The sequence below is a fragment of the Prunus avium genome, chromosome 6 (genome assembly GCF_965620075.1).
Source record: "Prunus avium chromosome 6, drPruAviu1.hap1.1, whole genome shotgun sequence".
NCBI lineage: Eukaryota > Viridiplantae > Streptophyta > Magnoliopsida > Rosales > Rosaceae > Prunus > Prunus avium.
The window spans coordinates 30,551,084-30,570,007 of NC_142289.1; the positions used below are offsets into that span (position 1 = coordinate 30,551,084).

At 35.8% G+C, this 18,924-nt stretch overlaps 2 protein-coding genes across 2 annotated transcripts; one reads left to right on the forward strand and one right to left on the reverse strand.

The window, feature by feature from the left end:
* Positions 1–586: 586 nt before the first annotated feature.
* LIG1 (DNA ligase 1) lies at positions 587–9,346 on the forward strand. The gene is made up of 17 exons (XM_021956480.2): positions 587–1,552; positions 1,960–2,076; positions 2,784–2,885; positions 2,967–3,083; positions 3,348–3,578; positions 3,663–3,757; positions 4,269–4,356; positions 4,693–4,824; positions 5,819–5,931; positions 6,244–6,345; positions 6,432–6,493; positions 6,758–6,829; positions 6,933–7,006; positions 7,107–7,163; positions 8,457–8,534; positions 8,654–8,731; positions 8,818–9,346. The coding sequence occupies exons 1-17, from the start codon at positions 770–772 to the stop codon at positions 8,884–8,886; spliced, it is 2,370 nt and encodes a 789-aa protein (XP_021812172.2). The 5' UTR covers positions 587–769; the 3' UTR covers positions 8,887–9,346.
* Positions 9,347–11,556: 2,210 nt separating this feature from the next.
* Positions 11,557–13,351, reverse strand: LOC110755304 (enabled-like protein (DUF1635)). Its single transcript, XM_021956486.2, has 2 exons — positions 13,148–13,351; positions 11,557–12,924 (listed from the first exon to the last, which is right to left on the reverse strand). Exons 1-2 carry the CDS (start codon positions 13,205–13,207, stop codon positions 12,166–12,168), a joined length of 819 nt encoding a protein of 272 aa, XP_021812178.1. The 5' UTR covers positions 13,208–13,351; the 3' UTR covers positions 11,557–12,165.
* Between the last annotated feature and the right edge of the window lie 5,573 nt (positions 13,352–18,924).

Here is an 18,924-nt window from a genome sequence, read left to right on the forward strand (position 1 = left end):
ACTGGTTAAACTGAATGGGAATCGCGCGTTTCTCGTGGACACATTGTCTCTGGTTAGGGGTTTGGAGGCCAAAGGCGTGCCGACAAAGCAGGCGGAGGCGATAACAGTTGCGATCACTAAAGTTCTGAAAGATAACTTGGAGAATGTGGCTCATGCTTTTGTTTCCAAAGCGGAAATGCAGAAGGTAAAACTGTTCTCCAATTCTGGTCAGGGTTTGCAACTCTTAGGGTTTTTTTAAAGTTTTTTTTATTTTATTTTATTATTTTATATAAAATTAAATTTTGATATTGGTTAGTGGGTGGGTCCCATATTGGTATCTTTCTAATTGCTATTTGGTTATGAGGTGGGTCCCACGACTGCCACGTCAGTATTTAACGTTTGATTTTGACGGTCAATGTAACGGCGGGTGTAAATTGGTAATGCTTTGAAATGTCGGGTATGAAATTGATTGAATTGAAACCTTAGGGCCCATTTCGATATTGACACTAAACCTCCAGGGACTAAAGTGTAGTTAATCCTATAAAGCATCTCGTGTGACAAGGTTTGTAGATAAACCTAATAAAAAGCAGCTGTAAACAAAACATCTTGTTCTTATGCTTAGACAAAATAATTATTTAAAAGAAAAAAGAAAAAAAAAACTCTTGTTCTTGAATCTTATAGTTAAGCAAGCACCTTAATCCTTCCCGCCATTTCTATATTCAGTCTCACTCTCTCAGGTCAGGCCTTTGTACAGAACACCCACTATTTTCCCCCAATTCTTCTCCATTTGATGCTCTCCCGATCACTGTGTTCATGCTATTGTCTACGCCCACGCTCTCTCCACCATCTCAGCACCTCCATTTCTGTCTTCCGCTCCAAACCCTCTTCTCTCTCTCTCACCCTCATTTCCCTCTCCCCGAAAAACCCTAATCTTCGCGCCATGTCCTCTCGCCCCTCCGCCTTCGACGCTCTTATGTCCGGCGCTCGCGCCGCCGCAGCCAAGAAAAAGCCCCAAGCTTCACCCCCCAAGAAGCGAAAAACCCTAGAACCTAACCCTATTGAAAACCCCCAATTGCTATTGAAACCCGAAAATGGCAGTCCAACCCAAGCCCCAGAATCCAAGGAAGTCAAAGAAGCTCTAGAAAGTTCTAGTAATGGCGGCCAGGTGGTCCCCCCCGCGAAAAAAGTGTGCGCGGCGGCAGGTGCTCAGGAGCGGACGGCGGAATTGAAGAACCGAATCGCTCTGTTGAAGAAGAAAGCCGGTGAATTTGACCCGAAATTGATGGCGAATTGGGGCGAGGGCGAGAGGGTTCCGTTTGCGTTTGTTTGTTTGGCTTTTGATTTGATTGCGAACGAGACGGGTCGGATTGTGATCACGGATATAGTGTGTAACATGTTGAGGACTGTAATGCACACCACGCCTGAGGATTTGGTGCCCGTGGTTTATCTGGCCGCCAATCGGATTGCTCCGGCGCATGAGGGATTGGAGCTTGGAATTGGGGATGCTTCGATTATCAAGGCACTTGCAGAGGCTTGTGGGAGGACTGAAGCACATGTTAAGAAACAATACAAGGTATTTTCCATGTGGGTTTTGTGCGTTTTTTATTGAGTATGTATCGAGTTTTGCGTGATCAATCATTAATGTGGTTGTTGTTTATGCACAATATAGTCCATCATATAATGTAGGAGGATGAAATAACAAGAAAGTTAATAAAGCTCTGCTCGACTTTGTTGATTTATTTCATTCTTTATCGAGTGAGGTTGCATTGAATTTTTTTGAGGATGTGTAAGTCCTTTGTTCTATGATGGTTCAAGTGCTATATTTTAGTTGATGTCCCATCACATGCATTCTTTCTTTCAAATCTTCCTGGAACTTGTCTGATTTATGTAGGATTTGTTATTCAACAGTGTTTAACTTTTTGTTTATGACTGCATTTCCTTTTTCTTTCCTCTAATGATAAATGGGGTTCACATTGATAGGAATTGGGAGATTTGGGTCTTGTTGCAAAAGCAAGCCGTTCATCTCAATCTATGATGCGCAAGCCTGATTCGTTAACTGTCACCAAGGTTTTCAGTACATTTCGTCAACTTGCTAAGGTGATCTTCATATTTCCAAACTTAAAATCCGAAATTTTAATACATTGATACATTGATTTGGATGCTTTTTTTTTTTTTGTCTTACTGGAAACTGGACTTGGTAAGTACAATTTTGTTTCCTCCATTGATTTTTTTGTTTTTGGGTCCAGTACTCTAACCTTTTACCACTCCATGCAATAATTCTTTGGACTTTATATCTACATTTTATATATGCATTCTGTTGGGAAGTTATCACAATTGCGAAACAATGTGGAAGTGTCAAATTTTGTGGTGATCAAAGTCCTTCATAAGTATAGCTTATTAATTGCCTCCATGGCCTCGACACCCATGTTTGTCTGTTTCTTTCCTTGCCAAACTACTTTTGCTTTGGAAGCAGTTTTTTCTTTCTAGAAGGCCTGTATTTTTTGTTTTATTTTTATTTCAAATTATGCCTTATGGAAGCTATAAGGGGGTGGGGGGTTTTGGTAGGTACAATAACATATTTTTCGTCATTTAGTTTATGATGAGAGTTTCTTTTTACTTTTGTAGGTGAGTAGATTATACTCTATGTAATGTAATTAGCTGCTGAACTGTTTTCTCTTAGGTCATTTTACACTAAATTTACTGGTGGGGCAGGAAATATGAAGAGTTTGTGGAGGGATTGAATTTTGTGTATTCTACGATACTGATTTTGTAATTCACTTTCCCTTGCTTTTGAAATTTAATAGGAATCTGGGAAGGATAGTCAGGAGAAGAAAAAGAACCATATCAAGGCACTTCTTGTTGCTGCCACTGATTGTGAACCTCAATATCTGATCCGTTTGCTTCAGGTTGCAGTTTGATCATATACTAGATTTCAGTTGTTAACTCCTTTTAGCCTATTGTAAGGTTTAAGTGGCTTTCTCTTGTAGACAAAGCTGCGAATTGGGTTGGCAGAGCAGACTCTCTTAGCTGCATTGGGACAAGCTGCAGTGCATACTGAAAAACATTCGACACCACCTTCTCATATTCAGAGTCCTATAGATGAGGTGTGTTTAGGTTTGTCGGGTCAAATGATAGAGTTATAACTTATACTGAATCCTCCTGCCATCAGATTTTCTGGATACTGAATTTTTTTTATCTAAAACTGAATTAGCAGTGCACTATGAGTTCAGAATCTTTTGTGTCAAAGACCTTTGGCTATTATACCATTATTCTTGATATTTGTGAGAATATATACAAGCTGAGCTGAATTTGTGTTGGTGGGTTTTTGTTTTTCTCGTCATAAGTTCTTTACAATTTTGATTGATCAGGCTGCAAAGATTGTTAAGCAAGTGTACTCTCTACTTCCTGATTACGATAAAATCATCCCTGCCCTTTTAAGTGGTGGTGTGTGGAATCTTCCGAAGACATGTAGCTTTACTTTGGGTGTCCCAGTTGGACCTATGCTAGCAAAGCCAACTAAAGGTGTATCTGAGATTGTACAGAAGTTTCAGGATACAGAATACACCTGTGAATACAAGTATGATGGAGAACGTGCCCAGGTTATACCATCTAGTTGAAATCCAACATGTAATTTTGTTCTGCCTGTGATATATTATGTGCCGTAACATGCTCATCCCTTACAGATACATTACATGGAGGATGGTTCTGTTGAGATATACAGTCGAAATGCTGAACGAAACACTGGAAAGTTCCCTGATGTTGTTGTTGCAGTGTCGAGGTAGGCTTCTATCTTTGGGTATATGGTATTTCATATTGAATTTAGGTGCGAGAATATCTGAGGGAGTGTGGTGCTCTAGAATAAAAGTTCCATATTTTAACATCTCCATATAATTCCATCAGTTGTGCAATTCTTGGTGTACCAACAAAAAGTGATGTGTAAAAGAGTTGGTTGGTTACTGATTAAATTTTCAAACTGCTTTTGGTATCTATGTTCTATTACTATGTCACTATTAATGTAACTAATGTCATATAATACATAATGCACTGAATAAAGTTAAATATTTTATATTTCTGAAAAATAAGACTTGCTAAATGGGTGTCAAGGCATCTGTTAGTGTAATAAAATGAATGCCTGGCGATCTGTGGTTTGAAATTTTCCAATCTGTATCTGACTAGTTAACTTGTGAAAAGTGTTTATCATGAAAGAGCTCTACGGTTGCAGCTTCATGTTATCCAAAACGCCAACTGTGCTTACTTCTCAGTTGCTAATGCGTTCTGTCAGCTTTCAGGTTAAAGAAGTCATCTGTAACATCATTTGTTCTGGATTGTGAATTGGTTGCTTATGACCGTGTAAAACAGAAAATTCTTCCTTTCCAGGTAAATTATTTTCACATTCCACTCCAGATTTATACTTGTCTCACAAAGCTCTCAAACATTTTTATGATTTATATTATTGCATTTTCTAATATAATAATATAAATCATAAAATTTTGGAAGAGCAGTTACCCTCATACCTACCAAAAGTTTGACTCTTGCCCCCCCTACTTCTTTGAATAGTATGCATATGTGACTCTGTGTGAGTACTTTTTTATATATTTTATTTTGTTTGTAAATATATATATTTATTTATTTTTTAAACACCAGGTATAGTATTTACTACTGATGATGTTGAGTTAAGATAGAAAATTTCTTTACGAGAAACTATCATGGCAGGTACTCAGCACTAGAGCTCGTAAAAATGTGGCAATGAGTGATATTAAGGTCGATGTCTGCATATTTGCTTTTGACATGTTGTATCTTAATGGACGACCACTAATTCAAGAACAACTGAAAGTTCGTAGAGAGGTACGCTCTTTTTCTTTCTTCTCAATTAGATTTTAGAATTTACTGATATTTTTCTTCTGGATGGGAGTAATTGTGCTTCTCTAGAAATTCATGATTTATAATGCCAAGTTGGAGCAACATATCTTTCTGATTATTTACTGTAGGTGGAGTGAAACTTGATGTCGAAATTATACTTTTTTTTTTTTTTCCTTTTCTTGAATTGTCAGGATGCATGGAGGTAATTGGTTTGTCTATTTTCGTCATGCCCATTCACACTTAAGTTTGAAATTACTTTATGTCCACGGTGGATGGCAAAATATTGATAGGTTCCCTGAATTTTTGCAGCAGGGAAATGTTTAGATTGGTATCTAGCCAATGTGAGTAGTGTGGCATGCAATGGCATCCCTAATTTCCTATAGGAATAAATACTGCTGAAAAGGATTATTCTAGAAGTTAATTAATGCTTGCCAAATACTAGGGAAAGTTTTTATTTTAGAAGTTTTTTGTGCATGTAGCAAAGTAATGGCAGTAGTATTATTCACGAGTTGAGCTATTGGATCTTTACTTCAACAACTTCAATTTCCATGTATTAGTTTCATGTGTCTAGAATGGGGAGTGCAAAAAGTTTAAAGTGCCAGCTGTACCGTTACTTGTATTCCTTTTTTCTGGTAGTTTATTAGTCTTAAAGGATGATGCGTTAAAAGTATTATTTTTTTATAGGAAAAATTAAACTTTAATGAAAGTGAACAACAAAGTGCAAGAAAAGACGGAAAAAGGGTGTCTATCTATGCTGGATAGTATCCTTGACTCATATTGATCTTAGTGATATTATGTGAAGGATGCCCTGTTGACTGAACTTTTCAATTTAGGTGCTACCATTATTACTGTTGTAGGTATCATTTATACAAATAAATTTCTGGATTTCTAATGTCTTCCGACCATTGTTCATTCTTGTTCTGTTATTTAACGAGAAAGTACTAATATATTCTTACATGTGGTTGTGTGTCTTGTGCAGAGTCTTTATGACTCTTTTGTGGAAGAAGCTGGATTTTTTCAGTTTGCCACAGCAATAACATCAAATGATATTGAAGAAATACAAAAGTTTCTTGATGCTGCTGTTGATTCAAGGTATTCACTTCGTGCTTTTGATTTTTCAAGGGACAAGTGGATATGATCCTTAGATAGAGTAGTTTAAATTTCCTAAACGTGTTCATGATACATTTGTATTACATCAGGGTCACAAATTTTGCACAAATACATTTCATGAATGTTGCAAATAATAATAGTAATATACTCTTGAAGAGATCCCTTTAGCATTTATTTGTTTTTAGTTCATTTGCAGTTTGGCCTGTCACATACTTCCCAGTTAATTTTTTATCTGTAAAAGTTATCCTCATTAAACCATTACTTTTTATGTTATTCCTTCATCCTGGCTTGCAGTTCTGAGGGTTTAATTATCAAAACATTGAACAAAGATGCTACTTATGAGCCTTCAAAGCGGTCACTTAACTGGCTGAAATTGAAGAAAGATTACATGGAGAGGTAAGTGATATGTCAAGTATTTTCCATTTTAGTAATCCTCATAAAGCTTTGTTCATTTCTGTTTATTGGGTTGCTGTGACATACAGTATTGGGGACTCACTAGACTTGGTACCTATTGCTGCTTTCCATGGCCGGGGGAAACGTACAGGTAACTGTAATGAAACATCATTTTCAGTTGAATGAATGGGCACTTTCCAGTCAAATGTTTGTTTCTGTGGAATTTAATATAAAAAAACTCACCTCTTTCTCTTCCAAGTAATAAGGAAGCCCTTAAAAGTTTTCCGGTCATTTGCATCTATCATTTTTCTCCTCATCTTGTTGGCCCAGCTATCTTCTTCCTCAAACTGTCACCATCTTATTCATAAATTGAAAGACAAGGGGGAGGTGATAATGATGATCTGGTCTTCCTTAGGTGTCTACGGTGCTTTCCTCCTTGCTTGTTATGATAGCAACAATGAAGAGTTTCAAAGCATTTGTAAAATAGGTAAGTGCAATTTGTTTACGCATGTGTTGGCAGCCTTTACTATGATTTCCAAGCCCCTTTACCTATTACTGATCAGTCTGCCTAATATCTTGATGCATTACAGGCACTGGATTCTCTGAAGCAATGCTTGAAGAACGTTCTGCCAGTCTCCGTACTAAAGTGATACCCAAACCTAAGGTCTGTTTTTTTCTTCCACTTAGATGTTGCCACAAAAGACTGTTTATGTATTTGGTTCTGTGGATTCTCTTGCTAATTTTTACATTCTTGTCAATTGCAGTCATACTATCGTTATGCAGAGACAATGAATCCTGATGTATGGTTTGATGCCTCTGAGGTAATAACCATCGCCTTTTGTGTTTGCTGTGCATAAACTTTTTTTGATAGAACTACCTCCATGCTTAGTTTTTGTTACCCAATTCTTTTTTCCACATTGAGATTAGAAGTTTTTTGACCCTTGATTGCTTGCTTTGCTTACAAAGAAAAAAAATCCCCAAAGTGTAAAATGTAACTAATCCCAAAGAAGTTTTACATTATTGTTCAGGTAAGCACTTCCTGGATTGTTTAGTTGATTCCTCCAATTAGTTTGGATTCTTAAGCTGTCTAGATAGAACCTGTTGAGAAAATAATAGACCTAACAGGATATTTCTTTGATACAAGTAAACGTTTATCAAAATTCACTTCAGGAATGATGCTATTCTCAAATTATTTGCCTAATGGATATTAGTTTTTTAAAAGTTTTTCCAAGGGTTGAGATAGGTCCACTATAATTTTAAACTTATTTGGGCAAGCAATTTAAAGAGGCTATCAAAGTGGTAAAATACAAATTTGTGGAAAGGAGCAACAGCATAAGCAGGAGAGATGGTGTGAGGAGCAGCAATTTTAAGCATTGTACAGTTCAGAGCATTTCTGGTGCATGCTTGTAAAAGTAAACTTTTATATGCAACAGTTGAGAACTTAAATCTTGCATGAATGAGAAATAAGTTGGCTCAGCAGTCATAAACATTCTTTGTATCTTTGCACGTTGACATATCTTCATTTGGAAAATAGTGAATTCTTCATCTTGGACAAAAATGTTAAAAAGGTGAAATGTGAACCAATTTGTTCGATTTACCGTGATTGTCATTTTTCCTTTTAAGATTCAAAAAGATGCGAGATTAAATTTTGTGGTGTTTTCTTGCTGTATTAGAATATATTGTTCACCTTTACAGATGCATGTGGACATTTCTCCCCCTTTTCTTCTTAATAATTCAGGTAGAATATGCTGTGATATACTGAGCAAATTAGCAACTGTTTTGCCAGAACTCAATTCCTGAGCATTTGGTGTTACCAGGGAAAGTTTACTTTTATTTTTAAAATATAATTAAATTTGTTGCACCGTAATTTTGATAGGTCTTATATAGCTCTGTCAGGTTTAGTTCTTTTTCCCCTTCAATCTCTATTGATGGGAAGTTTCTGGATTAGGAAGTTAGAAGGCTAATGAAATTTGTTACTTCTAGTTTTCTGTTTTTGGTTGTCAAAAAATGCAATTGAGGAAAATTACATGGGTTTATCTAAACTTTTGTTTTAAAGGGGTAGACTTGTTGGATTTAGCATCTTCTCATATTGCCTATGGTGTCATTTCTCCCAGGTTTGGGAAGTGAAAGCTGCGGACTTGACTATTAGCCCTGTTCATCGTGCCGCAGTTGGCATAGTGGATCCTAATAAGGTTCACTGGATTTTATTTTATTGTACTTCTCATTGTATAATTCTATTTGCTATCACTTTGTGGAATGCAAATTAGATGATGTGTTTTCTTCCTCTAATTCCATGTATACATGTGATTAGGGTATTTCTCTTCGATTTCCACGTCTTGTTCGTGTTCGGGAAGATAAACCTCCAGAGCAAGCCTCATCATCTGCGCAGGTGAAGATAACTCTGGTTATGTAATCATTTTGATTCAATATTATACATATGAATATGCATTCTCTTACACTACTTTGAAAGTTCAGGTTGCTGAGATGTATTCTGCCCAAGCTAACACTCGTTCAAACAATCAAGATGACAACGAAGATGATTAAGGAGCAAAGTTGAGCCATATTTCACTCATTTCTGGAGATGTCTGATGTGCAAAGACCAGCAGTCTTGTTGGTACAGCCCATGCGAGTAGATATCTGAATGTGATGTTTATAAGTTTAAGCCTATTAGGGTTTAACCAGTGCATGAGGGCCCAGTTGCCATCCTTGCGTGTTCGCTAATAATATAGTGCCAGAGGGCCGAAGCTACGCAGAGGAGTCAAACATTGAGATTATCAGTGGTAATGTTTCATCCTGTACCCTTGACCACTTGAACCAAGGGTCATGGGCTTAGCAATTCTAATGAGCACAGCTTAGGAATATTATATGTTTTAAGGTACACACTAATCTTGTTTTTTTATAATTTGTGACATTTCTCAATTGAATGCCAGTGATTCTGTTGATAACAACAAGATGAGAGAATTTTCACCACAGCTAAACATATTGACATTAACTTACTGAGTCATCCTTTCTACTCTTTAACATATTGACAGTAAACATTTTGTCTGCATTTCATAATTTTGCATAAATACAGTTGTCTTATTTACATGTTACATCTTTTTCATGCCCTTGCGCCTAATAATACAACTCCTCCGTGTTACTTGCATGGCTGCATCAACCTTCAACCTTCAACCCCTACCGCATAGGTATAATGTAGAGAAAATGGTGTTGAAGTCTATTTCTAATGATGACAAAGAGACAAGACGTTTCCAGATTTGAAAGGATGGGAGGAGGTCTTGTCTTAATCCTTTGAACGAAGAGCTGTTGGTCAAGTGGGTCACAATCGAACCATTGAATCTTTCCATTCCTTAAGCCTCTGCCGTCTTGAACAAGTAATAAATCAAGTAGCCACCGCTATTGGGTTTGGATTTTTTGGCCTAAATATTCTAACTAGTTATGGGTTTCATATTTGCCTCCGTAAATCTCACGTGGGTTATCCACCAGTTCTACACTTGAAAGTTTCAATTTCCTTGTCTATGTTCAATTACTTCTAGGGTTGGTTTGGTGCCTAGGAATGGATTAGATTAGATTGGATTGGATAAACCACTAAATCTGAGATATGTTGAAGGAGAAAATAAAGGTAGAGGTGAATGATTTTCCATTTTGGGGATTAGAAGTTATAAGTTATAAGCTGGTGTTTGTTATCCTACCATTTTTGTGGGGATTAGCTGTGACAAGTTTTCATCTTCTACCTTCAAATTGGTCAAAAAAATTTCATTTCTTCTTTAAACATGCTTTAAATATAAGGAGTTATCCTATCTAATCCAATACTATGCACCAAACGAGCCCTTATAGGATAGAGCTTTGCTTCCGACACCATTAAGTCTTTGGCCAATTGTCAAGATATGTACGCCAGACTTATTAATGGATCAACGTCCATTCGAATGTTCAGACACATGGATAAATGTTGTTACAAAACTTGCTATACTAGCTACCACTTAAAAACCTTCACGATGCTGGAACACTACTTGCCAACCTTGCCAACTTTTGTTAGTTGGAAATGAGACTCAACATAAGTGTTATCAAAATTTTTGAGGGGCAACCTATTGCTATCAATTGCACTTGAAAGAACTCTTTCGTTATCAAATATAGGTCACATCACTGATGACTCGAAAGATGGACCATAAAATAACAATCATTATGGCTTATGAGGAATTTTCTTGTTGTAGTTGCAAACCACAACTACAAATATGTTAGAGTTTTGATTCGATATTCTATGTTGGTACAAATTGTATATTTGAACTCATAGCTCACCGGCCAAAAGAAAGAACTCATAATTTAAATAAAACTATAATGTATAAGCACTTAAACTAAACTAATTGAAATATAATCAATTTTTTAAGTATAAGCTGTAGTTAGGGGAGAGGGATTAACACACACACACGTACTACCATGGTGTAATAGAAGTTCGAACCTAAGACCACTAGTCTACAAGTCAATACCATTTTCCACTAGACTAGATCTCGTTGGCGAAATATATAATCATTTTTAAAATAACCATATTTTACTGAAAATTAGAATCACTCTTATTTCCATGAATGGGCTCGGGCAATTGTAGAATAGAACTTTGGAAGCTTTTTAACCATGCACATGTCTGCATGTGCATGTACAGTTTTCTGGTTAACCTGTTTTTTTCTTGGTGAAAATCTATTATAGTGTGTCTTGTCACTTGTGGACCTAAAAGAAACAAGGACTGTAACTGTATGAGCTGCATAGAACCAAAATTGCTCAACGACTTCTATGTACCAAAATGACTAAATTCACCTAATGATATTTGATGGTGGCATAACTGAAGGAAGATTGCACTTGGTTTTTTTTTGTTTTTTTATTTTATTTAATTTTTTTTAAATCTCACTCTGAATATTTACTTCAACCTTGGTGTTGGTTCTGAATTTTCACTTGGGATTGGAACAGTAAAATGGGGTTATTTTTTTCACCCTCATTGCTCATTGCCAATGAATTTAGTAACTCCAAAGTCAACTGAGTATGTTTTGCAGTAATGAAATGCTATTGGCAAGTTGGATAGCCTGCAATAATTTGCTCCACTTTTGAGAGATAAAGGTATAAACAAGTAAGTGGGGGCAGATTAGAAAAGAAGAGGGGTTTTGTTAATTAGAATTAAGAATTAAAGTAAGGGGGGAGGGAAAAATTGATGTTGAGAAACATGGGGGGGGATTGGACTAGAAAACAATCATGCTTCCCTCAAAATATTTATAGATTTATAATCATACATCACACCAGTAGCAGATCCTGATTCTGATTTTTGGGTTCCACTCAACCCGACAAGCAAGGCTCTTAACCTTTCTGGTTGTTGGCCACACCCATCTTCTAACCTCAACAACTCCACACCTATAATCTTAATGTTTTGATGTGATCTCCCTCTCTCTCTATGCTTCTCTCTCCTCAACCTCACACAACACACACACAAACAAACAGAATGAACTTACTGAACTAGTATCAAAGTTACATTTTACATCCCAACAACAAATTTGGAAAAATCAGGTCCGATTTCACATTCATGGAGCAAAACTAAAATGTGAAAGGCCCAAAAAGAAAAGAGACAAATTAAAATCCCCACAAAACAAAGCTCTCTTACTCTTTTACTGGTTTCTCCCTGAGTTAATCTGGAAAATAGCTGCCTCTTTTCTCTAGAACAATCCTCTGTACAAATGCTAGATCAGTCACATACCCACTTGAAATTCATGGTTTTTTTCTCATCCTCACTAACCTTTTAGTTGTATTCAATTATAATTATATAAATATCAAACTGTAAAAAAGCTGCAGTCAGTGAAGAACAACCCTTTGGAACTTGGTCTCTGATGGAGAGTCAGAGCCCTCACAGGGGGCTCTTTTCCTGTTGACTATGCCACAGTTGGTGTTGCAGCCATTAATGTTAATCAAGGAGGAGTCTTGGTGGATGAGCTGTGTGGGCAATGGAGGTTGTGGTGAAGGAATGGTCACAGGGGGGATTTCAAAGGACTCAAGTGGTGGTGGTGGGTGTCTCCATTGAGGCAGTGGTCCAGCCAGGAGAAGGGTATTAAGCAGTGGACCAGCTTTCATGACTGCCTGCAAAAGCTTGCCTTTTTCAGGCAATGGCTTCTCAGGCACTAGCTCCACTGTTTGGTGTGGCACAGATGGTCCTGCTGGCAACTGGGTTGGTTGAATTGGGTCAAGAACTGGAGAGGAGACAATGCTTTCTTCACAATCTGAGGAAGAAAAGCCATTGTTGGAGTCAATTCCCCTTCTGGGTTCATCTTCAATGCTTGAAATTCCAGACAGAGGAGCTGTTTGCTGCTGCTGCTGTTGTTGGAGTTGGAGTTGGAGTTGTTGTTGCTGCTGCTGCTGTTGGAGAAGGAGCTTCTCAAGGAGAAGTCTTTGGCATTTGTCTTGTGCTTCATCTCTTTCTCTGATAGCTTTGTTAAGCAGATCTTTGAGATGAGACAATTGATCATCTCTCTTTCTTAGCTCCTCCTGCACTGCAACCCTTGTTTGTTCCAGCTCCACAGTTGTGTACAAAAGGGTATGCCTCAACTCTTCCATGCTCTGTATGATCCAAACAGAGTCAATACACAAATACCATGTAACTTTTTACCCCTAAATTTGCAAATAAAATCCCAACTAAACCCATAAAATTGAAAGTTGGGTCTCAAATTGAAGAGAAGATAAACCCCATTGTGCAATTTGAAGGACAAAAGTAAACAAGTAGTTACAATTTACAAAAACCCTCTGAAGCTGACAAAATTAAGAAAATTGCTTGTTTTTTTACCTTTCCTTGGCAGTAGTATGCCCAGCTGCTAAGAAGAGGGCTGCTGCGCTGGTTGTCCATGCTGTTGTTGCTGCTACTCTGGTGTGAAGAAGAGAACCAAAAGTGAATTGAGAGAGTGAGAAAGAGAGAGAGAGAGGAAGAAGAAAGAGAGGTGAGAAAGGGAAAGAGAGAGAGATGTGGGGTTTTTGAGTGGTTCTTCTAGCTCTTATAACAAGTACCTCACGTCACTGTTTTCTTCTGTTCTTTGTTGCTTTTTTCTCACTGAGGGGGTTGGACAAAAGCACAAAAGGCCAATTCCTCTCTGTCTCTCTCTCTCTCTCTCTCTCTCTGCCAGAGTCATCAGTCAGTCTTTTCTTTTGGTACCAAGCCAAGCCAAGCCTAATGCCTAATGGCTATGAATCTCTCTAGACTCTCTGTCGCAAAAACAAGCGCGGGGAATCGTAAATCAGCGAAAAAAGCGGGAGTAACAAAAAAAACGGGAAAAAAAAAACCCAGTCTTGCTATGTTTTACTTTTTTCTAGCCACTTGCACAAATATGGGAAAGAAATTTGACATCAAAATTTCTGAACAGCCTTTAACCCCTATATCTTAAAGGTAATTATAATTTTAAAAGGGAAAAAAGACTTGATAAGACACACTAGTTTATGAGTTTTGCTGTTTTTTTTTCTCTTTTTTTTGGGTAAATGGCTTCTGAGTATTCTGATGGGTTATGTGACAAGTGAAAAGTGTATGAATGGCTTCTGAGTATTCTGGCGGGGATTAGTCTGGGTTGTGGTTAAGGCTTAAAGGTGCCATCCATAGTTGGGGCCCATCCAAGACCACCTTGTGGTTCAGACAAAAAAAAAAAGTGTATGAATGGCTGAAGATACCATTAAACTCGGCCAAACGAAATCAATTCGAGCGGTTTGATTTCTATAGTAAAAATATGTAATCCTGAATTGAACTGAAATAAAATAAAAACTAGTTTTGTTCGATGAACCAAACCAATACAATTTACAAATCGTGTGTGCTTGAAATTTAAACCAAACTAAACCAAAGTTGAATCATCACTTACCATACATGTGCAAACTTGAGAGAAAGAAGGCTCATTCATGTTTTAGCCAAAACCTAACAACAGATAGCGTCCCTTATAAAAGAATAAATTGTTATATGTTCCGGATACACCACGTGGCTAATGTACCATACAATAGACGTAGGACATATGGAATTACTCTCAACCTTACTGCATTGCTTTTTATGATATGTGATTGGCTGCATTGTAAATATTTCACATGTCATATATTTATTGGATGTTATACCAACCAAAGTGTACCGGAACACCCAAATCAATTTAGGGTTACATATATTTTTTGTAAACTATTCTTTACCATTAGTTTTTGTAACTTTTTACATTTTTAATTAAGAGAAAATTAACCATAACACCTATTGGACCTTACTGGTTCGAATAAAGAGTTGACTAACTATCGAACCAATTACCTTTAAAGTCAACAGCATGATTATAAAACATTACAAAGTAACACATACGTTTACTATGATAATACATAAACTTCTTTTCTTGTGAGTTTTTTATTTTTATTTTTTCAAGATTAGGAAAAATAAATAAACTCCCTACGTGCGTCCATCAAATATTGAGTGCTTTACGAATAAAGAACTTAGGGAATATACTTTAATTTATGAAATATAACATGAGTTAAAACTTAGAAGTAAACCATATTCTATTTTGTTTGACATGTTATGGTATTAGTTAATTAAGTCAAATTACATGTTATGATAATTAATTAAGTTAAATTATATTTATTTGTACAATTTTCGCTCACAGTCTCATTACATAATATATTTAGAAGTCCCAAACTATCTAAAGAAGCAACGGATTTAAGTTCGTTAAAACTTTCATATATATTTCTATTGCACGTGGGCTGCCTTACCTGCACTCAATATTTTCTTCTTAAGTTCACTCTTGAATTGATTGTATTTGAATTGCTTACCTTGAATTTTCCTTTTTCTATGAATATTCTAGAAATCAAAACTATAAACAACCGGTACAAGCACTAACAAAACTACGGTCTTAATTGCCATGCTCCAAATTGTTTACTGGAAAATACTTGCCACATGGAAGCATTTAATTTGACCAGAGACCACAAAGTCTAGCTTTTATATGATTATTATTCTGCAAAGCATGGGAGAGGTTTTGTCTGAGCAGTATCAACATAAAGAATCTAGAAACTGACTATTCCTCTGATTAAAATATGGTTTTATTAATATTTTAATATGAAGTCATATTGAAGTAATTTAAAAGCTGATATTAGGTAAGATTCTTTAACTTTTACTTGGAAATTAGAGAGAATTTTTGTTTTCATATTTGTTTCAAAATTGAACTCATTGCTTGCGGTCGTCTCATGCCTCATCTGCATCTTTTCTTTTGTCCATGGAATACTATTTGGAATTCTTTTTCTGTCTTTTGAAACAGTAATATTCCTGCTCTCCAACTTAATAGGTGAATTGTTGGTCAATTATAGTATGATCAAATGCTTATTTTTAAGATCGTGTAACCAGTTATGAGACTGTACTTAGTCAATCCATATCAATATAACCGTGTCTAATTATTTCTGAAATCGACCTGTTTGCTTACTGGATTCATCCTCAGTTCTGAAAACTCTTGGACAAGGAAAAAAAAATCGTAGCGAATATTATAAGAAAGTTTTATTAGTCTTTCTAGCTAGCTAGCTAGGAAGAAAAGAGCATATACGTCCAATGTCCAAAAAAGAAAAAGGAATTAAGAAGGAGAAATAGCATGTCTTGTTTGACAAACCCAATTATGTGATAACTAGGAATCATGGTTTGATGAACATCTTTGACTTGAAGGCTCTGCCAAGCAATCAAAGCATGTGCATTTCTTGACAAGCATAGTGAAACCCTAGAGGCCTAAAACATACATACATACAATTTTTTTATAGAAAATTCGGTATAAGTCCAAAATCGAAAACAGAAGTTGGATGCAATCGTCGTATTTGTTGTTGTTGATATAAGTTCTTTGACTTTTGTGCCATGTATGACTACATTCTTTTTTCTTTTTTTTTTTTCTTTTTTTGATATTTACATATATTTTTTTTCATTTTTAAATTACTTTGTTATTCCCATCATGCCCCTAAAAATTAAATAAGGTAAGAAATTAATTTTTGTCATAATAATTATGATATTGTCAAAATGATATAATCGGAAAATACTGCTACAAATCTCGTCTCCTATAATTTTTGAAATAGCTATTATATTTCAGTCATGCTCCTATATGAACGTTGGCTTTTTCTCTACTGTGGCTTTGTATTCTTGCACTATGGCAACCTGTACACAAGGTACATAAATATTCTTTTACTCTTTGCCACAACTTTTGTTATTCACTGATTTTGTTTGTTTGTTTTCTTCTTTGATAATACAATTCCTCATTGTTTTACTTTTGATTTTGTTTAGCTCACTTTTTTTTCTTCACGTTTTTGTTGCTGTAAAGTTCATTCCCACCTAATATCTTTAATTAAGATGCAATTAACCATTAACACAAGTGGGTTTTGCGTTTCCCCCCATATCATTTTCGATTCCTTTGTTTCTTGATAGTTAATTATCTTCCACTTTTTCCTATTTTTCCCATGTTTTTGTCGTGGCGTTTTACAATTATTGGTTGTATCACTCAAATCCACACATTTATCTAAAATCTACATGTTTATCAGGTATAGTAAAGTATACTACTTATGTGTTAGGTACATTATGTTATATTTACCTAGTAATTAGGTACATTATTTTATATTTACCTAGTATTTAGGTATATTATCTTATATTTGCCTAGTATTTGGGTACATTATCTTATATTTACTTAATAATTAGGTATATTATATCATATTTACCTAGTAGTCAGATATTTTTTGGGAAGATATCATTAATAATTCTCCTACTTTCATTGTTTTATATGAACTTCTTTTATGTCATGGCGGCAATAGAAGGATTCAAAATTTAAAATATAAAATCTATTTAGAAGGAAAGAATCGATACATTAATTTGGATTTTCAATTAATATTCTTTCTTTATTTACCCCAAAGGGTAAAATTGACACATGAAAAAATTAATAAAAATCAATGAACCCAAATCTACAGCAAAAAAGGTGTCGACTAAACCCAATGACGGCTAGAAATTTTGGACTTAGATCGAAGAACCCCTATATTTTTCTCATACATTTTCCTAACGTATATCTCACTGTCTCCTATATGGGTGTATAGATATATAGTCAAGTGAGCTGCTTTCATACAGTCTCATTGGTCAGAAAAAGGAGCTGGTAACCAAACTTTCCCACCAATATTTGGCATTTGCCCAAAGAAAGGTGAAGAAAGAAAGAAACCCTTCTGCACGATTATAATTTAAAGTCCTCCTTGGAAGAAAGGAGGGAGGCTTCCATTTGACTAACTCAAGACTCTCTCTTGCTTAAAAATTATTTTTTCAATACACAAGTCTATTATACATACACGTGTACGGCCTGGAGCACTGAAGTCATCATCATAAATTATGATATGTTGATTATGTTTTTGTGGGATTAGAGTATTGATTTGATTAATTTTATATACAAGAAGTTCAAGAAAATATTAGTTTTTAAATATCGATAAAGGGAAGAGGGAAAATTCCATGATAATAACCCAAATTTTCAAAAAAGAATATCTAAGATGGGGCGCCGAACCTTTATGTCCCATCTGTGGTGCGATTATCTTTGGCTGCATATATATTGTACGATGCCCTAGGAAGCTGCAAACTTAAGCATCAGACAGACCAACTAAAAGACCATGGACACCTTCCAACTTTTCCACTCTTTCACAACTTGAAGAAAGGTGAGGTGAGGGTAGTAGGGTATACACATAATTATGATACTATTGCTCCCCAAGATTTTGATGGACTTGTTATATGTGTGACATGAATAGATGGCAAGAGGACACGTTGCTGCTGAATTTGTCATTGTCATTCTCGTCTTCGTGGATTACAGGAACCTTATTGTATAAACGGCCTCAGATAAATATTTTGTTTAAATTTTCTCGTTAATAAAATGATTGAAACTTGTAGTTTCGTACATATAAAGCACAATAACACATATAATCTTAAACACAAACCTAAACGGATAACGGGTAACGAACAAGAATGGGTGGGGAGCTTCATGCTTTGGCAACTAATCATGTCTCTATATGTACATTACAATTAATGAGTTATGTCGAGGAGCCAAAGCATAATTCTTTTCCCCCTAAACCACATAAAATATATTTTCAAAAAAAAAAAAAAAAAAAAACACATAAAAGATAAGTAAAGAAAGGGTGTCAAAGCCACAAACTTGAGTGTTGTTTTTCTCTGTCTCTCACGCAGGCATGTTATGAAATAATAATAACAATGATAAAGATGTCATAATACCAATAATTAATTTAATTATGCCAATTAAGGAATATAGTATCAGGACCGAATATATATTCCCATAGCCGTAGTAGCTTGCGAATTGAGACTCCCAATCTAGTTGCTCGCTGCTGCAGCAGAATGCAGAAATCTTTAAGGAAAGTCTTCCTCACAGACAAAAAGAGGAGACAGGAAATATCATTACAATATTACTTTTACCAACATAAACATGCATTATACTAAGATAAATCCACCAATATATTAATACATATTATTTTTTTATTCTTCAATATACTGTACTAGAGCATGAGCACCAGCTCCAACACAAAATATTTGGTAGGACCCATCTTCCAGATTTTACACTGGGG